Below are 23,163 nucleotides of genomic sequence, written 5' to 3'. Positions count from 1 at the left end.
ACCTCCTTGTTTCTACACTCACTGTCCATTTTATCAGTTCTTTGTAGTTCTACAATTACTGCCTGTAGTCTATTTGTTTCTCTGCATGCTTTGCATGAGCGATCGTCTCTGACTTTACATCTACAAGGTGGACCGACTAGGTAGGAGTGTCTAATAGAGTGGACAGTGAGTGGACACGGTATTTAAAAACTCCAGCAGCGCTGCTGTGTCTGATCCACTCATACCAGCACAACACACACTAACACACCACCACCATGTCAGTGTCACTGCAGTGCTGAGAATCATCCACCACCTAAATAATACCTGCTCTGTGGGGGTAGAACAGGGTGAAAGGGGGTAACAAAGCATGTAGAGAAACAGATAGACTACAGTCAGTAATTGTAGAACTACAAAGTGCTTCTATATGGTAAGTGGAGCTGATAAAATGGACAGTGAGTGTAGAAACAAGGAGGTGGTTTTAATGTTATGGCTGATCGGTGTATATTTAATAATTAGAAGGGGTGTCCCGATACTTTTGTCCATATAGTGTATCTAGAAACTACCAAGGGAACATCAGTGAAGCTAAAGGAGCCAAAAAAACAGCCAACAATAAGGAATTTATTATTCACGGCACACCTTAAATAAAAGTGTTTTCTGCTTTAGACTCAACACGACTGTCGACTGAGCGCCATCAGACGCGTCCGGTCCTTCAGCCGCCACCACTAACAAACCTGAGGAGAAATGAATGGGTACGATGGCTTCCTTTTTCCATGTTGTCCCTTCTTAGTTTATCGTTTATCGTACGTAAACATACAGAAGAACCGACTGTTTTTTCTTGTAAAATGATGAACCAGAGCTAGAGGTCTGAAGATCTGAATAAAAAACTGAGGAAGTAGACTAGTACACGCCCGATCGTCCTAATAGGGAGGAACGATGGTGGAAATGTCGAACAGCGCTGTGGTGTTTCACACTAAGAGGCAAAGGATGGACAGCAGGGCACACGTGGGGGATTTCGCCGTGTCTTTGGAGGAACTGACGGACCTCATGGAGCTCAGAGGGGCGGAGGCGCTTCAGAAGATTCAGGAGAGCTTCGGTGACACCGAGGGGCTGTGTCACAGACTCAAGACGTCGCCGACCGATGGTAAGATGACATATAGATCGATTTCCTCTGTGTTTTAATTATTTTTTGGTTTGTTTTGGTTCACAAGGTCAGTAAGTATGGACGGAAACTTCTAGATTAAAAAGATCTCGGACTCTTGGATCCTAAAGTCATGATCACACCAGAACCGTCCATTACCAATGAGTGTGAAGTTCCCAAGATCACAAAGCATTGGAAACCGGAACGTTAATTAGCGTCCTAAAATTAATCAATCAGGGCAGAATTAAGTCCTTAACGATTGTATACATTGGGCGTCTACACAGACATAATTGGCTACACCATATGAACAAAAGTATTGGGACGCCCTCTCTAATTACTGAATTCATGTGTTTTAGTCACAACAGTTGCCAACAGGTGTAATAAATCAGTGATATAAAGGAAATTACATTCCTTTAATTTAGCAGCAACAGTTTAGGGAAGGCCCTTTCCTGTTCCAGCATGAGCAAGCTCTATAAATATAAAGACATGAAGAGAAGCTCAATTTAAAAACCAAGAAACTCCAGTGTCCTGCACAGAGCCCTGACCTCAGCACCACTCAAGAGCTCTGGAATGAACCGGAACATCGACTGAGAATCAGTGCCCGGCCATACAAACACAGTCATCTAATGACTGAATGGGCACAAATTCCCACAGTCTTGTGAGAAGACTGTTCTTTTAAAAGAGCGGTCACACTGTTTCACTACTTGTTACTGAAATGGGACGTCCGACAAGCTCATGGTCAGGTGCCCGGGCACTGATGTTGGTCAAGATGAAGAAAGCCTGAGTTGATGTTCAAGAGGCACAGTCATGCTGGAAGAGGAAAGGGCCTTCCCTAAAGTCAGAAGCATATAGTTTCCATCTATAATGACTGATTTATTACACCTGTTGTGGCTGATTTTAATATGAATTTAATATTTAGAAGGGGCGTCCCAATACTTTTGTCTATGTAGTGTAGGTGCTTAAATGGGTTCAGACCCAGTGATCATTTTCCATCAAACTGATCAGGTGACCCATCACAGCAGCTGTAAACTGATTGGCACTGACCCCTCCCTTTAAGGGGACGAGTAGACCCATACCAGTTTTGGTTCTCCACTAAACCATTGTTTCCAGTTCCATGTTTAAACTGGAACCTGATTGAGCTCATGTCCTGATTACTGGGTGATGAGGGATGCAGGCTGTCGTCCCCGTTTCCCCAAGTTCCTCATTTAGTCCGACATCACCGCATCGATAAACGGATCTGACCAGCATCTCAGTGCGGATCAGATTCACATCTGGACATGAGACTGTGTGTGTGTGTGTGTGTGTGTGTGTGTGTGTGTGTGTGTGTGTGTGTGCGTTTTCAAGTGCTCTGAGTGGGGCAGTGGTACAGTGGGTAGAGCTTTGGACCATCAGTTGAAAGGTTGAGAGTTTGAATCCCAACTCTGACACTGAAACGCAGACACTGTTGGGCCCTTGAGCAAGGCCCTTAACCCTGTCTGCTTCAGGGGCGGCATACAATGACCCTGCGCGCTGACCCCTGGCTTTCAAATAAGCAGGGGTCAAAGACGTCGTCATCCAGCGGGTCCATCCTGTACGAGCTACACGTGCAGAGCAACTAAGTGGTGGTAGCTCAGTGGTTAAGGTACTAAACTAGTAATCAGAGGGTTTCCAGTTCAAGCCCCACTTTTGCCAAGTTGCCGCTGTTGGGCCCCTGAGCAAGGCCCTTAAACCACAGGTGCCTATATTGTATTCAGTCGATTTGGATAAACTGAAAAGAAGCCCCTTTTTCTCCCAATTTAATCATAGCCTGTTCCCGATGGTGTACGTGGAGGGTATATTCTCCTGACACGCCCTCCCTCAGACACAGTGGAATAACTAATAATTAAATAATTAAATAATTAAATATATATATATATATATATATACACCGATCAACCATAACATTAAAACCACCTCCTTGTTTCTACACTCACTGTCCATTTTATCAGCTCCACTTACCATATAGAAGCACTTTGTAGTTCTACAATTACTGACTGTAGTCCATCTGTTCCTCTGCGTGCTTTGTTACCCCCTTTCACCCTGTTCTTCAATGGTCAGGACCCCCACAGGACCCCCACAGAGCAGGTATTATTTAGGTGGTGGATGATTCTCAGCACTGCAGTGACACTGACATGGTGGTGGTGTGTTAGTGTGTGTTGTGCTGGTATGAGTGGATCAGACACAGCAGCGCTGCTGGAGTTTTTAAACACCGTGTCCACTCACTGTCCACTCTATTAGACACTCCTACCTAGTCGGTCCACCTTGTAGATGTAAAGTCAGAGACGATCGCTCATCTATTGCTGCTGTTTGAGTCGGTCGTCTTCTAGACCTTCATCAGTGGTCACAGGACGCTGCCCACCGGGCGCTGTTGGCTGAATATTTTTGGTTGGTGGACTATTCCCAGTCCAGCAGTGACAGTGAGGTGTTTACAAAACTCCAGCAGTGCTGCTGTGTCTGATCCATAAATAATACCTGCTCTGTGGTGGTCCTGTGGGGGTCCTGACCATTGAAGAACAGCATGAAAAGGAGTAACAAAGCATGTAGAGAAACAGATGGACTAAGTGATGCTTTGAAAATAACTGTGATATAAATATTATATTCTGCATGTGGTTGAAGTTCTCTCTCTCACACCACATCAGCAGAACGTTTCTCATGTTCATGTTCACGATCACGTGGACTCTTGTGTTTGGGATGAATGAATAATGAAGGAGAACGAGCGAGTGCATAATTAATTCAGGCTAATCACATGTAGCGCATGTACACGCCGGACGTGAAGTGCTAATCGCTCTGTGTGTGATTACACCGCCTGCGTCGGCGCTCCGGTCTGTACGTTATCAGAACGGCCTGTACTGGACGTACATTAGTGACGGGTCATTGTTCTTCGGCTCCTTCACAAGCTAGTGATCCAGCGCTATTCGGAATGTCCTTCCAACCACGTGTCCTGAACGATCTGCGCTGGACTCGTTCACCCACGGACCCTCCTGCACCCTGGATGCTTGTTGACCAAGCGGAGATCCTCCACCCGTCTTTAATCACGATATGGTTTTAAATCACATCATTATTCGCCCTAAATGACCAATGTCCCAACTTTTTTGGAACATGTTTCAAGCCTGAAATGCAGGAATGAATGTTTATTAAGTCAAACCAGACAGAACATGAACCGTTTAGCTTCATCCTGTCTGCAATCAAATAAAAGTCAAAGCAAATCTAATAAACTGGGATTTATCTTACCGTCCCAACTCTTCCTGATTTTGGGGGTCGTATGTACGCAGAGGGAGCGAGTGCGGGGGGATGAAAGAGAGCATGAGAAAGGTTAAAGCTATTTAGAGGGAGAGAGATGAGAAAGCATGGAGTGAGTGAGTGAGGATGAAAGGATGAGGAGGATGAAAGAGGATGAATTCATGAATAGAGAATAAGAGGGTGAGGAGGGTGGCGAGGGTACGAGGGTGAGGAGGGTACGAGGGTGAGGAGGGTGAGGAGGGTGAGGAGGGCGGGAGCGGCGCTTTGTTAAGAGAAACAAACACTCACGTATCTCTCGTTTCTCTCTCCTCACCTCTCTCACTCTTTATCTTCCTGTTTAATGGTACCCCGGTGCTTCTGGATCCTGGATTCTGATTGGTCAGAGAGTTTAGATGAATTTACTATACTGGTACAGTTAGAACCTCTAATACAGAATAAACCACAGTGATGATGATGATGATGATGATGATGATGATGATGATGATGATGATTTTGTTCTTTATGGTGTTAATTTACTTTTTTCTTTATCTCTGTCAGTTCAGCCATCAGCTCCACGCCTGGTACCGTTCTTAACTTAACAGTGGAGCAATAAAAGGTTCAAAAAGTAAAATAAAGAAAAACAGGGTTAGAGTTGACAAACAACAAATATAATAATAATAACAATAACAATAAAAAACAAAATAAATAATAATAATAAACAATAAACAATAAATAATAATAAACAAATAATAATACCAACAACAACAAGAACAATAAAATAAAATAGTAAATAACAATAAAAAAATAAAAAAAAAATAATAATAATAAAATAATAAAAATACTACTACTAATTATAATAATAAATAATTAATAATACCAACAACAACACTAACAATAATAATATTCAATAATAATAAATAATAAAATAATAATAATAATAAATAATAAAATAATAATAATAATAATAAATAAAATAATAATAATAATAATAGTAATAATAACAATAATAATATATAATAATAACAATAATAATAATAATAATAATAAATAATACAATTATAATAATAATAAACAATAAAATAATAATATATAATAATAATTAATAAAATAATAATAAAAATAAAATAAAAAATAATAATAATATAATAACAACAACAACAATAATAAAAAATAAAAATAGTAATAATAAAAATACTACTACTAATTATAATAATAAATAATTAATAATACCCACAACAACAAAAATAAAATAATAATAATAAATAAAATAATAATAAATAATAATAATAAAAATAATAATAATTATTATAATAATAATAATTAATAATTAATAATACCAACAACAACAATGATAATAATTTCATTATTTACTATAATTAATTATTTATCTAGTATCTAATCTAATCCCGTAATGCTTTATGTGTTACACAGTGATGCCACGCCCATCTTTATAACTGTTTAGTCGATCGCTCCTGCAGGAAGGTGAATTCGAGTGGTTCTAACCCTTCTAACTAAACACTCGCAGGTTTGTGGGACATCCCCGCTGACCTGGAGAGAAGGCGACAGATTTTTGGACAGAACTTCATCCCCCCAAAGAAGCCGAAGACTTTTCTACAGTTAGTGTGGGAGGCGCTGCAGGACGTGACCCTCATCATCCTGGAGATCGCTGCCATCATCTCACTGGGCCTGACGTTCTACAGGTCACCTGATGGGAACAGTGAAGGTAAAGATGGACTGACGGGGTTTATAATATTATATAAATAAATCCGAGTGAACGTTAGTGAGAGCTTTGGTGTCCGGCCGCAGGCTGCAGCAGCGTCTCGGCGGCGGTGGAGGACGAGGGCGAGGCGGAGGCCGGGTGGATCGAGGGCGCGGCGATCCTCCTCTCGGTCCTGTGCGTGGTGCTGGTGACGGCGTTTAACGACTGGAGTAAAGAGAAGCAGTTCCGCGGCCTCCAGAGCCGCATCGAGCAGGAGCAGAGGTTCAGTGTTGTGAGGAACGGGGTCGTCGTCCAAATCCCCGTGGCAGAGATGGTGGTTGGGGACGTGGCCCAGGTCAAATACGGTGTGTAGTGATGCTGTAATACACAGAACACCAAGGTCATATGCTTACTTACAGCGGTAGGGGGTCAGTATGAATGCCGGAATGATCCGGAAGCTCCTTTTTATTTTAGTTGGTTCCTCTTAGGGTCGTTCTTGTGATTTTAAGGGAGTTTTTTCTGCCTGTGTTGCCCTCGGCTGCTTAACAGTTCCCCTGTTCCCCTGCCCCGCCCAAAACTAGCTGCAGACTATCACTCATCCCATCAGACACACACACTCAATCGCTAAACGCTTCTTTTCTTCTTTTCACCTGCCAGAGACGGACTCTATTTTATATTTTCTCCCTTGTTCGCCCAGTTTAGTCATAGCCAGTTCCACTTCCTCTGCTGGAAACCCTGATGGTGTACGTGGAGGGTATATTCTCCTGACACGCCCTCCCTTCGACCTCTTCTTATTCGCCCATACTTCGGTGGATTGAATGCGCTGATCTCTACGTTCCTCCACTTCTGTACAGGCACCTCAGGCTACTAACCAGGGTCCTTACACAGCCTCGAAGACCCCGCCCACTTTATCTTTTTAGTCCCGTCTTTTCCCACACAGCAGACTAGTAGTCGATTGTGCCATGCTGGGGGCACTAGGTGGCGCCCAGCCGACCGGTAGCAGAGCTGAGATACAAACTCAGAGAGCTCAGAATCCCAGCGCTGGTGCACTATTCATCCATCTCTCGTGCAGATGCCTCGACCAGCCAGCAGAGGCCGCAACTGCAGCAGCACTGATGAACCAGTGTGACCTTCTCGTCACACAGCCAGATGTTTTGTGTGCACTTTTATAAGTTTCTTTTGTAGTTTTTTCGGCGTTTTAGGGATTTAAAAGCTTTATTTTTAGATGGTAGAGGAGCTCGTGTTTGTTAAGCATTAGCACAAGGAGGAAACTGACACGCCTAACAAATCCTAATGACATAATAATGACCTGAAGATTGAATTACGCCGGAAAGCTGAGAGGATTACGGTTCGGTTCTGGGGTTTTGGTCATGATTAAAATAAAGCAGTATGTTCTGTGTGTGTGTGTGTGTTTGTGTGTGTGTGTGTGTGTTTGTGTGTGTGTTTGTGTGTGTGTGTGTGTGTGTTCAGGCGACCTTCTCCCGGCTGACGGAGTTCTGATTCAGGGAAACGACCTGAAGATCGACGAGAGCTCCCTCACCGGAGAATCCGATCACGTCCGCAAATCCGTGGACAGAGATCCGATGTTGCTGTCAGGTGTGTAACGGAGGCTTCATGTACACGCCCGTATACGACCAAAAGTATCCGGACACCTTACAATCAGCTCCGTTCCAAAAGTGTGGGCATTAATGTGGTAGCACCATTATCTTCGTTTTTAAGGCAGTGGCACCTTTACTCTTTTGGGAAGGCATTTCGAATGATTTTGGAGTGTGCCTGTGGGGGTTTATGCCTTGTTGAACAAGAAGGCCTTGCTTAGCCTCACAGTCAACGTTCCGAATCATCCCAGTGATGTTCAGCAGTATAGTATACTGTATAGTTTCTCCACACCAAACTTCCCAAACCCAACCACGTCTTGACCCAGTCATACTGAAGGAAGAGATGCGGCCTTCCCCAAACTGTTGCCACATACAGTATTTGGAGGCATTTCTAGTGCACCAGTGCTGGGATTCTGATCTCCCCGAGTTCGAATCTTGGCTCTGCTACCGGTCGGCTGGGCACCCCCTAGTGTCTGCAGGAGACAAATTCGACGACTAGTCTGCTGGGTGGGAAAAGACGGGATTAAAAAAGGTGGGTGGGGTCTTTGACGCCGTGTATGGACCCTAGTTAGTAGCCCGTGGAGAAACGTGGAGATCAGTGTGTGACTCCCTGTGCCTTGCGCTGATCCACCGAAGTACAGGCGAATAAGCAGCGGCCGGTGGAGTACAGGCGTCGGAGGGTGCGCATGTTGGCCGAATATACCATCCTCGTACACCATCAGGGCCCCCGCAGAGGAAGACTGATCAGCTGTGATGAATTAGGAGATTTATTAATTGATTGATGATTGATTAATGATTGATATTTGTGTATCTTATGGCAGCATCAGGTCACGTTCCGTCTCAGGACCAACACTCGCTTCGTTCTCTCTGATTCATGAGACTAATAAAGATCTAATTTAATTTCTGCCGGCTTTCTGTTTCCTGGAAGAGAAACCATTACGAATATTAGGACCATTAGAGGAAACGATCTGCCTGTTTAATCACCACGACACAACACCAGGCGACATCCTGTTTACTGCCATAACAGAGCTGCTACCAGGTTCCGTCCCAGTGTTCCCAGTCTCCTGCCTGTCTAAGACGGGGGTATCACTGGGGGCCAGATTGAAACACAGCAGTATTCTATTTTTTGGACTCTGGAATAAAAGAATAGACCTAATTGTTTACTATTATTTATTTTATTGATTAATGATCTATCTTTTTAGAAAACATTATTACACTCCGTCATTACAGCTACTGTTTCCTGACAAATTAAACATACCCACGTCCCTCTAATTGAGTAAAATTCTTTATTTAGAGATGCATTAATGTAGGTGTAACATCGTTAAAGCGATCAGGAGCGTTTTAAACTGGTTTTATTTATGTATTAGCGACACCCAGTGTTCAAATCAGGAATGTTTTTTTTACAATCTTTGATCCTTAATAGCGACTAACTTTCATTCAATTACTAAACTACCTCAAGCACCGTTTCAGTAATGGTAACAGGCCCTAGTTTGGACACCCTTAATCTGAGATGACCATTTTTTTTTCAGGCACGCATGTAATGGAAGGCTCGGGAAAAATGGTGGTGACCGCGGTCGGCATCAACTCTCAAACCGGGATCATCTTCACCCTGCTGGGAGCCGGAGAGATAGAGGAGGAGAAAAAGGAAAACGTGACGGGTAAGAACATCTCAGAACATCTCACAATGTTTCACAGCATCTCAGAACATCTGTCAATGTCCCACAATGTCCCACAACATCTCACATCTCACAACATCTCAAAATGTTTCACAGCATCTCAGAACATCTGTCAATGTCCCACAATGTCCCACAATGTCCCACAACATCTCACATCATTTCACATCTCACATCTCACAATGTCCCACAAAATCTCACATCATCTCACATCTCACAATGTCCCACAACATCTCAGAACATCTCAGAACATCTGTCAATGTCCCACAACATCTCAGAACATCTCAGAACATCTGTCAATGTCCCACAACATCTCACATCATCTCACATCTCACAACATCTCACAATGTCCCACAACATCTCACGTCATCTCACATCTCACAATGTTTCACAGCATCTCAGAACATCTCAGAACATCTGTCAATGTCCCACAATGTCTCACATCATCTTACATCATCTCACAACATATCGCAACTTCTCACAATGTCCTATGTTTCACATAATCTCACATCTCACAATGTTTTACAATGTTTAACATCATCTCACGTCTCAGAACATCTCAGAACATCTCACAACGTTTCACAATATCTCACAATGGTTTACATCTTAGAACATCTCACAACGTTTTACAATATCTCACAATGGTTTACATCTCAGAACATCTCAGAACATCTCACAATGTCTCACAATGTCTCACAACGTTTCACAACTTACAACAATTCACATCTCACAACGTCTCACATCATCTCACAACGTCTCTTGACCTCTGAGTTCTGCGTGACGTTGATGTTCTGTTGTTTTCGTTTTGCACGCCGTGTTTCCCGCCCTCGTCCATCGTCCTGCTCGCTGACCGCAGCAGAGATCAGCAGCGGCTCGGCGGTCCAGTTCTCAGATGTTTCTACCAAAACCTGCAGCGCTGTTAACGGTACGTACGGGATATCAGCGAGGGATTTGATCAGCTGTAGTTGTTAGAATAATGTCTGCTGCTCTCAGCCAATGAGAACGCTCGGAATCGTTACTGCTGTATTTCATTATATTTTTATTCACTGCAGGGAAACAAGAAAGCGTCCTGGAGAGCAACCAGAGCAAAGGTAGCTTTTATTATTTATTACAGTTCATTGTAAACTATATGGTCAAAAGTATTTGGACACCTGTTAGCGTGTCCTCAGTCTAAGCTCTACTTTCCGTGCCCTCTTTGTCCTGTAAACAGTGAGGCAGGAGGACGACGCCCTGGTGATGGAGCTCCAGCCTCTGAGGGGTTCAGATGGTGAGGAGGTGGAGGAGAAAGAGGCCAAGAAACCCAGTGCCCCCAAAAAGGAAAAATCCGTCCTTCAGGGGAAACTCACCAAACTGGCCGTGCAGATCGGAAAAGCTGGTGAGAATATATAATATATAAATTAGTTTATATAAATATATATATTAATGACTTACCTCGAGAAGGTGCTTCACCCAGGCTGAGCTTCAGCCATTGCGCTTCATTGCTGGTAGTGGGGGGCTGAGTTGGGTTCATCCAGCCACTGTTGAGCCCTTGAGCACCCCTCCTCAAAGGTGCCGAACGATGGCTTCAATCCCAGCTTCCAAAAATCTGATGATAAAGGTGTTCCATCTACCAAATGGGCGTCGGTCGACTGGGCGTCTGCATGGACACGATTGGCTAATGTGCACTTACCAGTGCGCTCTCAGTGCAGGTCCCAAGCCTGGACAGAAATAGGAGGGTTGTGCCAGGAGGTACATCCAGTGTAAAGACGATGGGTTTGCTTTCCAACCTTGACAAAGACACCACTGTTCCATGTATGTTGGATATATTTTTATGGGCACAGAAAAGTCAAGAGCTGCAATAGTGGTACTCATGAGGGGTAAGGGGGCCAAAAAAGGTGCTGGTTGCTGGTTTCCAGCTGTGCCAGCTACCCAATCCACCACTGAGCTACAACCCAAAAAACAAGAAAGCTGCTGCTCCACCACTGGACACAACTCAAGTCCAGGATGGAACTCTAGTGACCGCTAAATACAGGAACGCCAGCAAGAAAACACAAGAAAGTCTGAGCCGAGTGCACCAGCTAAGCTCACAGAAATCAGAATAAAGGAACGCCGGCCACAGAACCACACAAACACACACAGGAAGTCAGGAAAGCACAAAACGATGAGCCACACCCAGGTGAAATGAGTAACGCCTGATGAGGTGCAGAGAGTGCTTTTGAAGCACTGTTTAAAGAACACATACTGTGGTTTGGAGCTGTAATTGATCCTGTTCTCTCTTTCTCTCTGCAGGTTTGGTGATGTCGGCGATCACCGTGATCATTCTGATGCTTTACTTCGTGATCAAGACGTTTATAATTCAGAAGCGGCCCTGGCTCACCGAGTGCACGCCCATATACGTCCAGTACTTTGTGAAGTTCTTCATTATTGGGGTGACGGTGCTGGTCGTGGCCGTGCCCGAGGGTCTGCCGCTCGCCGTCACCATCTCTCTGGCTTATTCAGTCAAGGTGAGACTAAATTATAATGAAATTAATTAAATCTGAGTTATAAATCTGAAATCCTATAATAATATTATAATAATAATATTTCATACAGTCGTAACCAAATGTTTGTCTTATTTATTTTATCTTTGGGACAGTGGTAGCCTAGTGGGTAGAACTTTGGACTATCAACTGGAAGATTGGCGGTTCAAATCCAGGCTCTGCTATGCAGCCACTGTTGGGTCCTTGAGTAAGGCCCTTAACCCTGTCTGCTCCAGGGGCGCCGTACGATGGCTGACCCTGCGCTCTGACCCCAGCTTCCAAACAAGCTGGGATAATTTCATTGTACTGTACACGTGTATCTGTATATATGATAAATAAAGTATATCTTCTATCTTCTTTCCGGTAGAAAATGATGAAGGACAATAATCTGGTGCGGCACCTGGACGCGTGCGAGACGATGGGCAACGCCACAGCGATCTGCTCAGATAAAACCGGCACGCTGACCACCAACCGCATGACGGCGGTGCAGATTTATGTCGGAGATCAACACTTCAACGAAATCCCAACACCGCAACGCATCAACCCACAGACGCTGGAGCTGCTCACCAACGGCATCGCCGTCAACAGCGCCTACACCTCCAAGATAACGGTGCACACAGTCGGCTAGAGTTATACAAACCAAACACTCAATCAGTCAACATACTCTTTTATTTACTTGGGGTTTTTTTCATCTCTTGTTTTAATGTGTTTTGATTTTATTGTTTATTATTGGAAGTGGAAGGTTGAGGTGGGTCCCAGAGAGGTTGTGAGGTTAGTGCATGGTTGGTGCAAGACAGAGGTTAGGTTAAGAGCTCAGTTCACACAGTGGTGGTGCAGTTTGGGTTTGGTGTGAGGTTATCTCATGAGGTTGAATCTGTGTGTGTGTGTGTGTGTGTGTAGGCAGCGGAGAAGGAGGGAGCTCTACCCAAGCAGGTGGGGAATAAGACCGAGTGCGCCCTGCTGGGACTGGTTCTGGACCTGAGGTGTGATTACGAGAGCATACGAGAGCAGATACCCGAGGAGAAGCTCTATAAGGTTTACACCTTCAACTCCGTCCGCAAGTCCATGAGCACCGTCGTCCAGCTACCGGACGGGAGCTTCCGCATCTACAGCAAAGGAGCCGCGGAGATCCTGCTCAAAAAGTGTGTGTGTGTGTGTGTGTGTGTGTAAACATCTGTGTGTAAATGTCTGCTGACTGAAATCAATCTGAATAATCTAATTCTAGCCTTGACTAAGTCTAACTCCAGTTCCAGATAACCCTGACTATATTAAACCAGACTTAATCCCAGTTAAACCAGTGTTAATCCCGACTAAATGAGCTTCATCCTTAAATAAACGGAACCTGAACAGGCCGTGTTTGCTTCTGTGTTTTTAGATGTTCGTCCCTTTTATCCCGTGATGGTTCGGCTCACCCGTTCCGAGCTCGTGATTGTGATGAGCTGGTGAGGAAGGTGATTGAACCCATGGCGAGCGACGGCCTCCGTACGATCTGCGTGGCGTATCGGAACCTCCCCAGTGATCCTCAGCCGGACTGGGACGACGAAGCTGAAACCATTAACGACCTCACCTGCATCGCCGTGGTGGGGATCGAGGATCCGGTCCGACCAGAGGTGAATAAATCTCTCTAACGGCATGAAGTCCCACCCTGCTCGTTCGAAGGACGTTACTAAACTTCTGATAGTTTATAGTTTTATGAAACGACTCTTAGATGTATTGAGTAGAGAGATGAGTTATTAAAGTTAATTCTTTATTATCTAGTTTTAATAAGAGGAAAATGATTTATTATCGGCTGGTGGGGCTTTAGGATGTTAAGAGATGAATTATTGTCATGGGTTTAACTTCTACATCTACATAAAACTTGGTCATCCTGTCAATGTGTGTATTTAAATAAATAAACCAATAATAATAATAATAATAATAATAATAATAATAATATAAATAATAATAATAATAATAATAATTAAAATAATAACAATATCATAATAATCATAACCATAATAATCTCAATAATAATAATAATAATAATAATCTCAATAATAATAATAATATAAAAAAATAGTAATAATAATATAAAACAATAGTAATAATAATAATAATATCAATAATAATAATAATATAAAAAAATAGTAGTAATAATAATAATATTAAAAATAATAATGATAATATTAATAATTTTTGATTATAATATATTTAGAATATTAATAATATTTATAATAACAATAATAATAAAGTACAATGAAATTCTTTTTGTGTGTATCCCTTGTATCGCTTGTTTGGAAGTTGGGGTCAGAGCGCAGGGTCAGCCATTGTATGGCGGCCCTGGAGTCGAGAGGGTTTAAGGCCTTGCTCAGGGGCCCAACAGAGCCAGGATTGGAACCCACAACCTTTCCACTAATTAGGCTCCACTGTACCACAAAATAAATTCTATTACCCAGTGCGGGAAACGAGCCGGCACAGACTAGCGATCCACGGACTGAGCTAAACCGAGAGCGTGTTGGATACCCGACCAGCCGATAGCACAGCTGAGATTCGAACCCGGGGACAATTATAAATTGTAAATCATGATGTATTAATATAGAGTTTTTACTCAGTCATGAATCGTAGACCTGCTGAACGTCGGCCGACCGTCACGTAGCTTATCTCTTATCATCCAATCAGGTTCCAGATGCTATCAGGAAGTGCCAGAGGGCGGGAATTACGGTGCGAATGGTGACGGGCGACAACATCAACACGGCACGCGCCATCGCTGCCAAGTGTGGCATCATTAACACCGGGGACGACTTCCTGTGTATGGAGGGGAAAGACTTCAACCGGCGAATCAGGAACGAGAAGGGAGAGGTGCGTGTTACTCTGTCACTGAGCAACCCTGCTGGGTCAAAAATATATAGACAGCAGTTTAAGTGATTCATTAGGTGGTGTGGAAGGTCCTTAAATGTTATTTAATGTGACGTCCTAATTCCTCATGACTGATTTTTATAGCAGCGGATGCAGCGACGAGGTAGAATCAGAACTCCAACTGGTCATGACGGGATTGGGTAATAAAAGGCGGGAAGATGTTTAATAAACGATGTTTTGTTTACAGGTGGAGCAGGAGCGCATTGATAAGATTTGGCCCAAACTCAGAGTGCTGGCACGCTCATCTCCAACAGACAAACACACTCTGGTGAAAGGTAAACACACACACACACATCAAGTGCTGCCATCCATTCATCCATTCATTCAGTGTCTGTTTTACACCGCTTTATCCTGGTCAGGGTCGCGGTGGGTCCAATTCACTGGGTGAAAAGTAGGAAACACCCAGGACAGGTCACCAGTTCATCACAGGGCAAACACACACACACACACACACACATTAACCTGACTGCATGTCTTTGTACTTTGTAACTCCACACAGAAAGGACCCGGACCGCCCCGCCTGGGAATCGAACCCTTGCCGCTCTTTTAGAGATATTACACGACTAAACACTAAATATAAAACAGTTTGGGAGCAGTTAATCAGTTATTTGGAATATCTGTGTGTGTGTGTGTGTGTGTGTGTGTGTGCGTGTGTGTGTGTAGGTATCATAGACAGCACTATAGGAGAACAGAGGCAGGTGGTGGCAGTAACGGGCGACGGTACGAACGATGGACCTGCGCTGAAGAAAGCGGATGTGGGCTTCGCCATGGTGAGTTCATCATATAATAACAATAATAATAATAATTATAATAATAATAACAACAACAACAACAACAACAACAATAATAATAATAATTAATAATAATAACAATAATGATGAAAATATTAATAACATCAATAATAATAATAATAATAGTAATACCAATAATAATATTATTATTAATAATAATAATATTAATAATAATAATAATAACAATAATGATAAAAATAGTAATAATATCAATAATAATAATAATGATAATAATGATAGTAATGATAATAATAATAATGATTAAAATAATAATAATATGGTGAGTTTATCACAACCAGAGCAAATATTTACTCTAAATCTAAAGTCTGGTCCCAGTTTAATGTGTGTGTGTGTGTGTGTGTGTGTGTGTGTGCTGGTGTTAGGGAATCGCAGGGACGGACGTGGCAAAGGAGGCGTCTGACATCATCCTGACGGACGATAACTTCAGCAGCATCGTGAAGGCGGTGATGTGGGGACGCAACGTTTACGACAGCATCTCCAAATTCCTGCAGTTCCAACTCACGGTCAACGTGGTGGCTGTTATAGTGGCTTTTACCGGGGCGTGTATTACACAGGTACACACACACACACTTTAATCTGGTTTAACATGGTGTCTGACCCCTGGTACTGACAGGGGCCACTTTTTGAGGTGAGGTGTAAAATGTGGTACTGTCAGCCTGTCAGGTTAATTGGTGCTAATCTGATCATAGACCCAGTTTTTTGGTGACCTTGATGACCACCTTGGTCAGTATTTTTGGGGGAAAACACAGATGCACCCTCTACCCAACCTGTGCTCAACAGATATTAGAAAATAATTGAGTTTGCCAGGAGTAACGATCAAAGAATCAACCATAGTACATCTGAGGGAAACAACTCCACAAGCTACTCAGTCCACCAGTGAGCTACAACCTGTGTGATCACCAAAACAGATGGTGGCAAAGAACACTGAAGCTCAAGAGCTAGAGGGAGAAGACGGGCGGGTAGTCGGGCACTGAGTGGACTCAGCCCAGTGTTGAGTCCCAGAGCGTTGACCCCAGGTGCAGAAAATGCCTTCAAGTGAATTTTGACCCAGTGTGTGTGTATGTGTGTGTGTGTGTGTGTGTGTGTGTGTGTGTAGGATTCTCCTCTGAAGGCGGTGCAGATGCTGTGGGTCAATCTGATCATGGATACCTTCGCGTCGTTGGCTCTCGCCACCGAACCCCCCACAGAGTCCCTGCTGCTCCGGAAACCGTACGGACGGAACAAGCCCCTGATCTCCAGGACCATGATGAAGAACATCCTGGGACACGGGGTGTATCAGCTCGTCATCATCTTCACGCTTCTGTTCGTCGGTGTGTTATTGATTGTCCTGTATTAGCCGGGACATTCCAAATGTTGTCATCCCCCCCCCCTTGACCCTGTATATTAACTGATTGGGACCCCTAGGACCCCTGATTGGGACCCTGACTGATTTTAGATGGATGGGCTCGGTGCTCTGTGAAGGTTCTAAGTCATTAGGACGGTCTACAGAGGTAACACAGGTACCTCCATGTGACAAGGAAGCATTAGTTGGCCTGGTGATCCAGGGAAAGTTCCTTCGTGTAGGTTCCTTGAAGGTTCTTTGAAGGTTCCTTCAATCTTTTATGGTCTCACCAAGAAAATAATGTTTAAAAAATGATTTCTTTGCATTTCTTAGTTTCTTGGGACTATAAAACAACAAATATTAATATTTTGTAATGAACCTCTATCAAACATTTGAGATGATCACAAAAATGATGATTCTTCAGCTGTTCAAATATCCACCAATATTTATGAGTTTAACACGTCAACCAAGGAGTAGATGTGGCCCAGACAAGATTATTTAAGACAATTAAAGGGTTCATCCATTCCTTGAAGGTTCCTTGATCCATGGTGTGTACCCTGAATGCCAAGGTGCATCTAACAGAGGTTGCAGATGCTGGAACAAACCCATAAGGAATTTTTGGCATGTGGTTGTTTTGATAATGGTATAATTTGGACAAGAAGAACGTGTATAAGACCTTAGAAACATTACAGTGTTCCTCAACAGTAGTTTAGAAGTTCTAAGATGCTCCCTAACTAAATAACACACCTGCTTCCCTCCCCTCAGGCGAGAAGATATTCGACATCGATAACGGACGTTACTCTCCCCTCCACGCTCACCCGTCTGAACATTACACCATCATCTTCAACACCTTCGTCCTCATGCAGCTCTTCAACGAGATCAACGCCCGGAAAATCCACGGCGAGAGGAACGTCTTCGACGGCATCTTGGCCAATCCCATCTTCTGCTCCATCGTGATCGGGACCTTCGCCATACAGGTGAAGTTTAAGTTCATTTTAATACACATTAAAAACCCTTCGGATGCCCGGAGTTTCTCCTGGTGGTAGATGGGATTACTGTAGTGTGAAAAAGTAAGTGCCCCCTGGTGGTTGCATATTCATCACACTACTGCTGAGATTTGAGGATCCAGGGTTCGAATCTCAGCAGTGATATCAGCCGGTCGGACCAATGTCCAAAACATTGGGAGGTGGACTTGTCAGTGGGCTCACAACGCCAACCCCAAGCCCAGAAGGGTGGCATCAGGAAGGGCATCTGTTCCAAGTCTGGTATGAGGACCAGATCTGCACTGGCAGCCAAAAGTAAATAATTAAGAGTCATTCAAAAATCACTGTTTACGTTCATCTATACATGAACGTAGATTACGGGAAGAAACCTTGAGAGGAACCAGACCCTGCTGAGTCTGGTTCCTCTCAAGGTTTCTTCCTGTCATTTTAAGGGAGTTTTTCCTTGCCACTGTCGCCCTCGGCTTGCTCAGTAGGGGCTTTTGGTCTGTTGGTCCTGGATTCTGTAAAGTTGCTTTGAGGCGATGTTTATTGTAAAATGCGCTGTATAAATAAATTTGACTTGACTTGATGTATAAGTACAGGATGGTATATAACGTCTGTGAACGTTTGTGTAGATCCTGATCGTGCAGTTCGGAGGGAAGCCGTTTAGCTGCGCGCCACTGAATCTGGCGCAGTGGCTCTGGTGCCTGTTTATAGGGGTTGGAGAGCTGATCTGGGGTCAGGTAGGAAAGACTTCTACTGCATTCTCACCACGTTTACCAAACCCTAAAGCATTTGCACATGTGACCAGTAACTGCTCTGTGTAACCCCAGCCCTGAGATACTCTATATGGTCAGAAGTATTTGGACGCCTGTCAGATATCTCATTCCAAAACACATGCTGTAAAAATAGAGTGACGTCCTTGTGATCTTCTGAGAAGGCTTCTCCCAAGACGTATGTCTGTGTATGGGAATTTGGGGCATTGATGTTGATGTTCTGTGCAGGCCACGTGAGTTTCTTTAACCCGAGATTAAACAGCACAGGGGCGTAGTCCAGTACCTTAACCACTAGGCTACAGCTTAATGACTGTTGTGGCTGAAACACATGATTTCAGTAATAGAAGGGGTGTCTAAATACTTTTGTCCATATATTGTGGTGTATTAAAGCGGCGGTCCCCTACCTTTTTTGCACCATGGACCGGTTTCATATAAGATATAATTTCACGGACCTGCAGGAGCGGGAGGATTTAAAACAGAATAACAATACTGCTCACAAATGAGCTTTTTTTGCTGCATGGAGACGCTGCTCCCACCTAGTGGTGATGGGAGACAATAACACCTAAAGCATGTTGGAAATAAAAGCAGTGTTTTCATTGCTGATGTAGTGATCTCTAATTATTTATTCTTTCTGTGCTGCCTGGTAATAAATGACCCACAGACTGGTACCGGTCCATGACCCGGTGGTTGGGGACCACTGTATTAAAGTGAAGAACCCAGTCGCAGGGGTTCTAATCAAGGCTGAACAAAAATGAGGCTGAAAAATAATAACTATATATATAACGATGGTAATAAAACATATAAAATACACAAAACCAAATCAAATCAAAGCTGCAGCCCCAGTTTAACCAAATTATTTATTGTTTGCTGTGTCCTTTCTCTTAAACAAACAAGATTTATCGTGATGTGGATTTAATTTGTGTCTGGTGTGACCGCTGCCCACAATTATGCAATATTAACGATCCTCAATCGTGACCGAGCTTCGTTTATTATTCACAGGTGGTCGCCTCCGTGCCGACCAATCAGCTGAAGTTCCTAAAAGGGGCGGAGCTCGGCCTGGAGGCCGATGACATCACCGACGATGATCTGGCGGAGGACGAGGACGAGATCGATCACGCCGAGCGGGAGCTCAAACGAGGGCAGATACTTTGGTTCAGGGGGCTGAACCGCATTCAGACTCAGGTAAGGGTTACAGGTCTGACCCAGGGACACGCCCGGCGTTAGGTTTGGGTGTCAGTCTTGATGCATGATGTTAATGCAGGTACATTGTAGTGTGTGTTGTCCTGTTGTGAAGGTAGCAGGTGCAGTGTTGTTGGGATTTTTACACACCTTATTATGAATGCTGGGAGGACAATAGCGCCCCGACTACACACACTGTGTCTCTACATGTCCATCTACAGCCAGCGCTACCGGGTTTAAACAGTATTAAAGAACCCCAACAACACTGCTGCACCTGCTACACCCATACCCGAAAACACAGAGTCACAGAGAATGATTCCTACTTAAACGAATGGCTTTAATTAATTGATGGATGGGATAAAAAGGGGTTCAGGACAACCAGAGGGTTACAGTCAATACCTGTATAACCACAAGGTGCATCTATATGGTGGGTATAGCTCATAAAATGGCTAATAAATGTACAGGAATAATAAAGAGGAGTGACAGGGGCAGTAAAATACGAGCAGGACCACCGCGCCAACGACTAGCGGAGCCCGTACCCAGCGTGGGTCCATAACAGGACGATCTTATACATTACTACGTTTACACCACCGGTACGAGCAGCAGGAACTTCACTTCAGTCGGCTGTCTGAGACGATGCTGAAACGTAACGCGTGTTGTTCTGTGTGTCTCCTGCAGATGGAGGTAGTGAGCACGTTCAAGCGCAGCGGCTCGTTCCAAGGCCCCGTTCGTCGCCGCTCCTCCGTCCTCAGCCAGCTCCACGATGCGACCAACACGCACTTTCACGCGGGTCTGTCGGCGGGAAACGAGCTCCAGGTCCCCGCTAACGGCCAGGACACGCACACACACTTTTACATACACACGTAAATACTGACCGTCCCGCTCACTGACCATCACAAACGACCAAAATTTAGCTTTTATTTTTAAGCTGTAAGCCAATAATACACAGATTAATTAATTTAACATGTTCTTTCTTCTTTTGTGGTAGTTACATTCAACTTAATTGACTTCTTACTACTAAATTCATTTCTGAAGACCCACAGCTCTGGTCCTGACCTGCAGTCTGGCACCGTTTGATTATTTCCAGGGTTTTCAGGGTTAGTAGGTGTGATAGAGCAAGAAAACTGTAAAACTCAGCTGGATTTTGGTCCCGATTCTGCATCCCTGACTTTAAGTGGTTGTAGAAAACCAAATTTTGGGTTTATTTTCTCTTTTTCTAGATCTCATGAGTTCATGAATCTGTTCGTTCTGTGTCTGTTAATGTCCTGCAATTTTATTTCAGCTGCACTGAGAGTGAATATTGCTTAAATGGATATTTATAACGTGACTATGAATAAACTCAGCGTTAATCAGCGTAGATCTGTGTTCCCTATACACCCTATATCCTGATCCCCTATATGTTCCATCTGATCAGTGTTCCCCAGTCGTACCACCATCCACTGTTACTGCAGCGCTGATCTGTTGCTGTTTCAGGCAGATAGATATAGTATGTAGACATTGGGGTCTGTCTGAAAACCAAGTGATCTCTTTACACAGACACATTTCCCATCATGCTACACTCCTGAGAAGAGGGCATGTCTAAATTCCTAGATCCCTTAAAATGCTCCTACTGAGGCGCCTTAATTCTGAGTGATGATCTGACTGAATAACAAGGGAGCGTCCGAAGATCAATCCCAGCATTCAGTGCGGCACGACTTTTCTCACAAAAAACTACAAACATGGCGGACGAATCAATGCGGAGCAACCAACGGAGTTCTTTTCAAATGTAAATAAATTCTCATTGATGTTTAATCTGTATAAAGGTGTAATTATACAAGTGTCGATTATTTGTAAACTGGGGCGTCAGGGGCAGTTTAAGCGTTTTCGGTACACAGAGGGAGACGGTTTGAAGGTCCTGAGGCTAACTGCGTTAGCTTAGTAAGCTAAAACTGTGTTGACGTAATCAGCGTAATCTCTGTATAAGTAGAGTGTCTAAATAATCTGATTACAAGCTCTAGGTTGCATTAAAATCCTCTCTACTGAGGCAGCTGATCAGGTAGGCAGCAGGAAGCAAGGCAGGTCACTAGGTTTCAGACAGACCCCATAGTATGCTGGCATCATGCACCAGCAGAAAACCGGACTGGACCGAGTTTGGTATCATGGTTTTAAAGAAAAAGGCAGATTTTCCAACAAAGGAGCCGGCAAATATGCAGGTGACTGTCAGTTAGAAGAAACCGACACGTGAATCATCTGTGCCTCCGTGCCCCCTCTGTCGGCCAGATATGGAGAGGCAGAAGGACACGATTCTGTAATCGAGTCCCTCAGCCGATCTCAACTGTAGGTGGGCTCGTTATAATCAGTAGATGCTGTTATTCAGGTCGTTATATTACAAATATTTATAAACAAGAAAACTTCTGTAGTACAATGTAATAACATATGAAATAATTTATGATAATATAATATGATAATATTTTTGGCCATTATAGAACTTTCCACACCATTAAATGAACATTATTAGCTGCTGTTTGTATGTTTTTTGTGTTTAATGATTTACTTACAGAAAGAAACAACAACAGAAATCATTAAAATACCACGACTTACGTGTTCCTGACTAGTTTATGTATTTTTTACTTTTAATTTGCTAGCATCGGTGTGTTTGTGCACGTATTAGGAATATTAAGATGCTTCATGTAACGGGTTGATTGGTGAACTGACTGTGGCACTTAAATAACTTTAATCTGAGTGATTATGCTGTAATGTTGTTGTTAATAGAAACGTGTTCGCTGGCTGGTTTTTATAGATAGTTTGTGTTTATATTTTTTGTGCTGCTTGGAACGTTCCGTATCACGATTATCTGTGTTCATGATGATTTAAGATCAAATACATTTCATAGGATAAAATATCTGGTGTGTTTATTGTTTATTATTCTGTTTGGTCAGCGTGAGTACGTTTCACAGACGTGGATTGAGCCTCACCATTAAGAACTGGTTTCCTGATCGAAATGAAGAGTTCCTCTGGTGTTACCACTCATACTTCTGTCAAACCTCTGGTCTCTAGATTCTTTCAGACTAATCCAAGTCTGGGAAACAGGTTCTCATAGTCCAGTATAATGGATAAGCATATCAGCGGGACCAAGGTAATTCCAGGTTTAGCAGGTGGTTTTATTACCGTCCAAATCAGCCATCAGCTCGTCTCGGTTCATTTTATATCACATGTATCCGTAATAAATAGTTTCTAAACAGAAACCAAGCGTACGGTTTGGAGGAGTCGCATTACTGTTGTCTTGGTGTTGAGCTTCATCTTGGTGTAGAGCTCTTGGTGTAGAGCTTCATCTACATCCTCTGGACATCAGAGGAAGGAAAAAGCTTATTAAAAGAGGACAATCTTATTGATGGGGCA

At 43.4% G+C, this 23,163-nt stretch overlaps 1 protein-coding gene across 3 annotated transcripts; it reads left to right on the top strand.

Moving 5' to 3' along the window:
* Window positions 1-467: 467 nt before the first annotated feature.
* atp2b3a (ATPase plasma membrane Ca2+ transporting 3a) lies at window positions 468-22,658 on the top strand. Of its 3 annotated transcripts, none has more exons than XM_062999450.1 (22): window positions 468-728; window positions 904-1,120; window positions 5,880-6,077; window positions 6,161-6,418; window positions 7,524-7,649; window positions 9,178-9,306; window positions 10,178-10,246; window positions 10,374-10,412; window positions 10,532-10,696; window positions 11,590-11,804; window positions 12,187-12,429; window positions 12,720-12,961; window positions 13,195-13,429; window positions 14,478-14,657; window positions 14,902-14,989; window positions 15,378-15,484; window positions 15,889-16,080; window positions 16,623-16,836; window positions 17,613-17,824; window positions 18,466-18,573; window positions 19,606-19,788; window positions 20,464-22,658. In XM_062999450.1, exons 2-22 carry the CDS (start codon window positions 913-915, stop codon window positions 20,650-20,652), a joined length of 3,600 nt encoding a protein of 1,199 aa, XP_062855520.1. In that variant the 5' UTR covers window positions 468-728; window positions 904-912; the 3' UTR covers window positions 20,653-22,658. The 3 variants fall into 3 exon arrangements, with proteins under 3 accessions (XP_062855520.1, XP_062855521.1, XP_062855518.1); XM_062999451.1 differs by having other exon boundaries at window positions 834-1,120; window positions 10,181-10,246; XM_062999448.1 differs by having other exon boundaries at window positions 834-1,120.
* Window positions 22,659-23,163: the final 505 nt, after the last annotated feature.

The sequence above is a fragment of the Trichomycterus rosablanca genome, chromosome 7, assembly GCF_030014385.1.
Source record: "Trichomycterus rosablanca isolate fTriRos1 chromosome 7, fTriRos1.hap1, whole genome shotgun sequence".
NCBI lineage: Eukaryota > Metazoa > Chordata > Actinopteri > Siluriformes > Trichomycteridae > Trichomycterus > Trichomycterus rosablanca.
The sequence above is the reverse complement of the archived record's forward strand: the minus strand, read 5'-3'. Positions and strand labels throughout refer to the sequence as shown.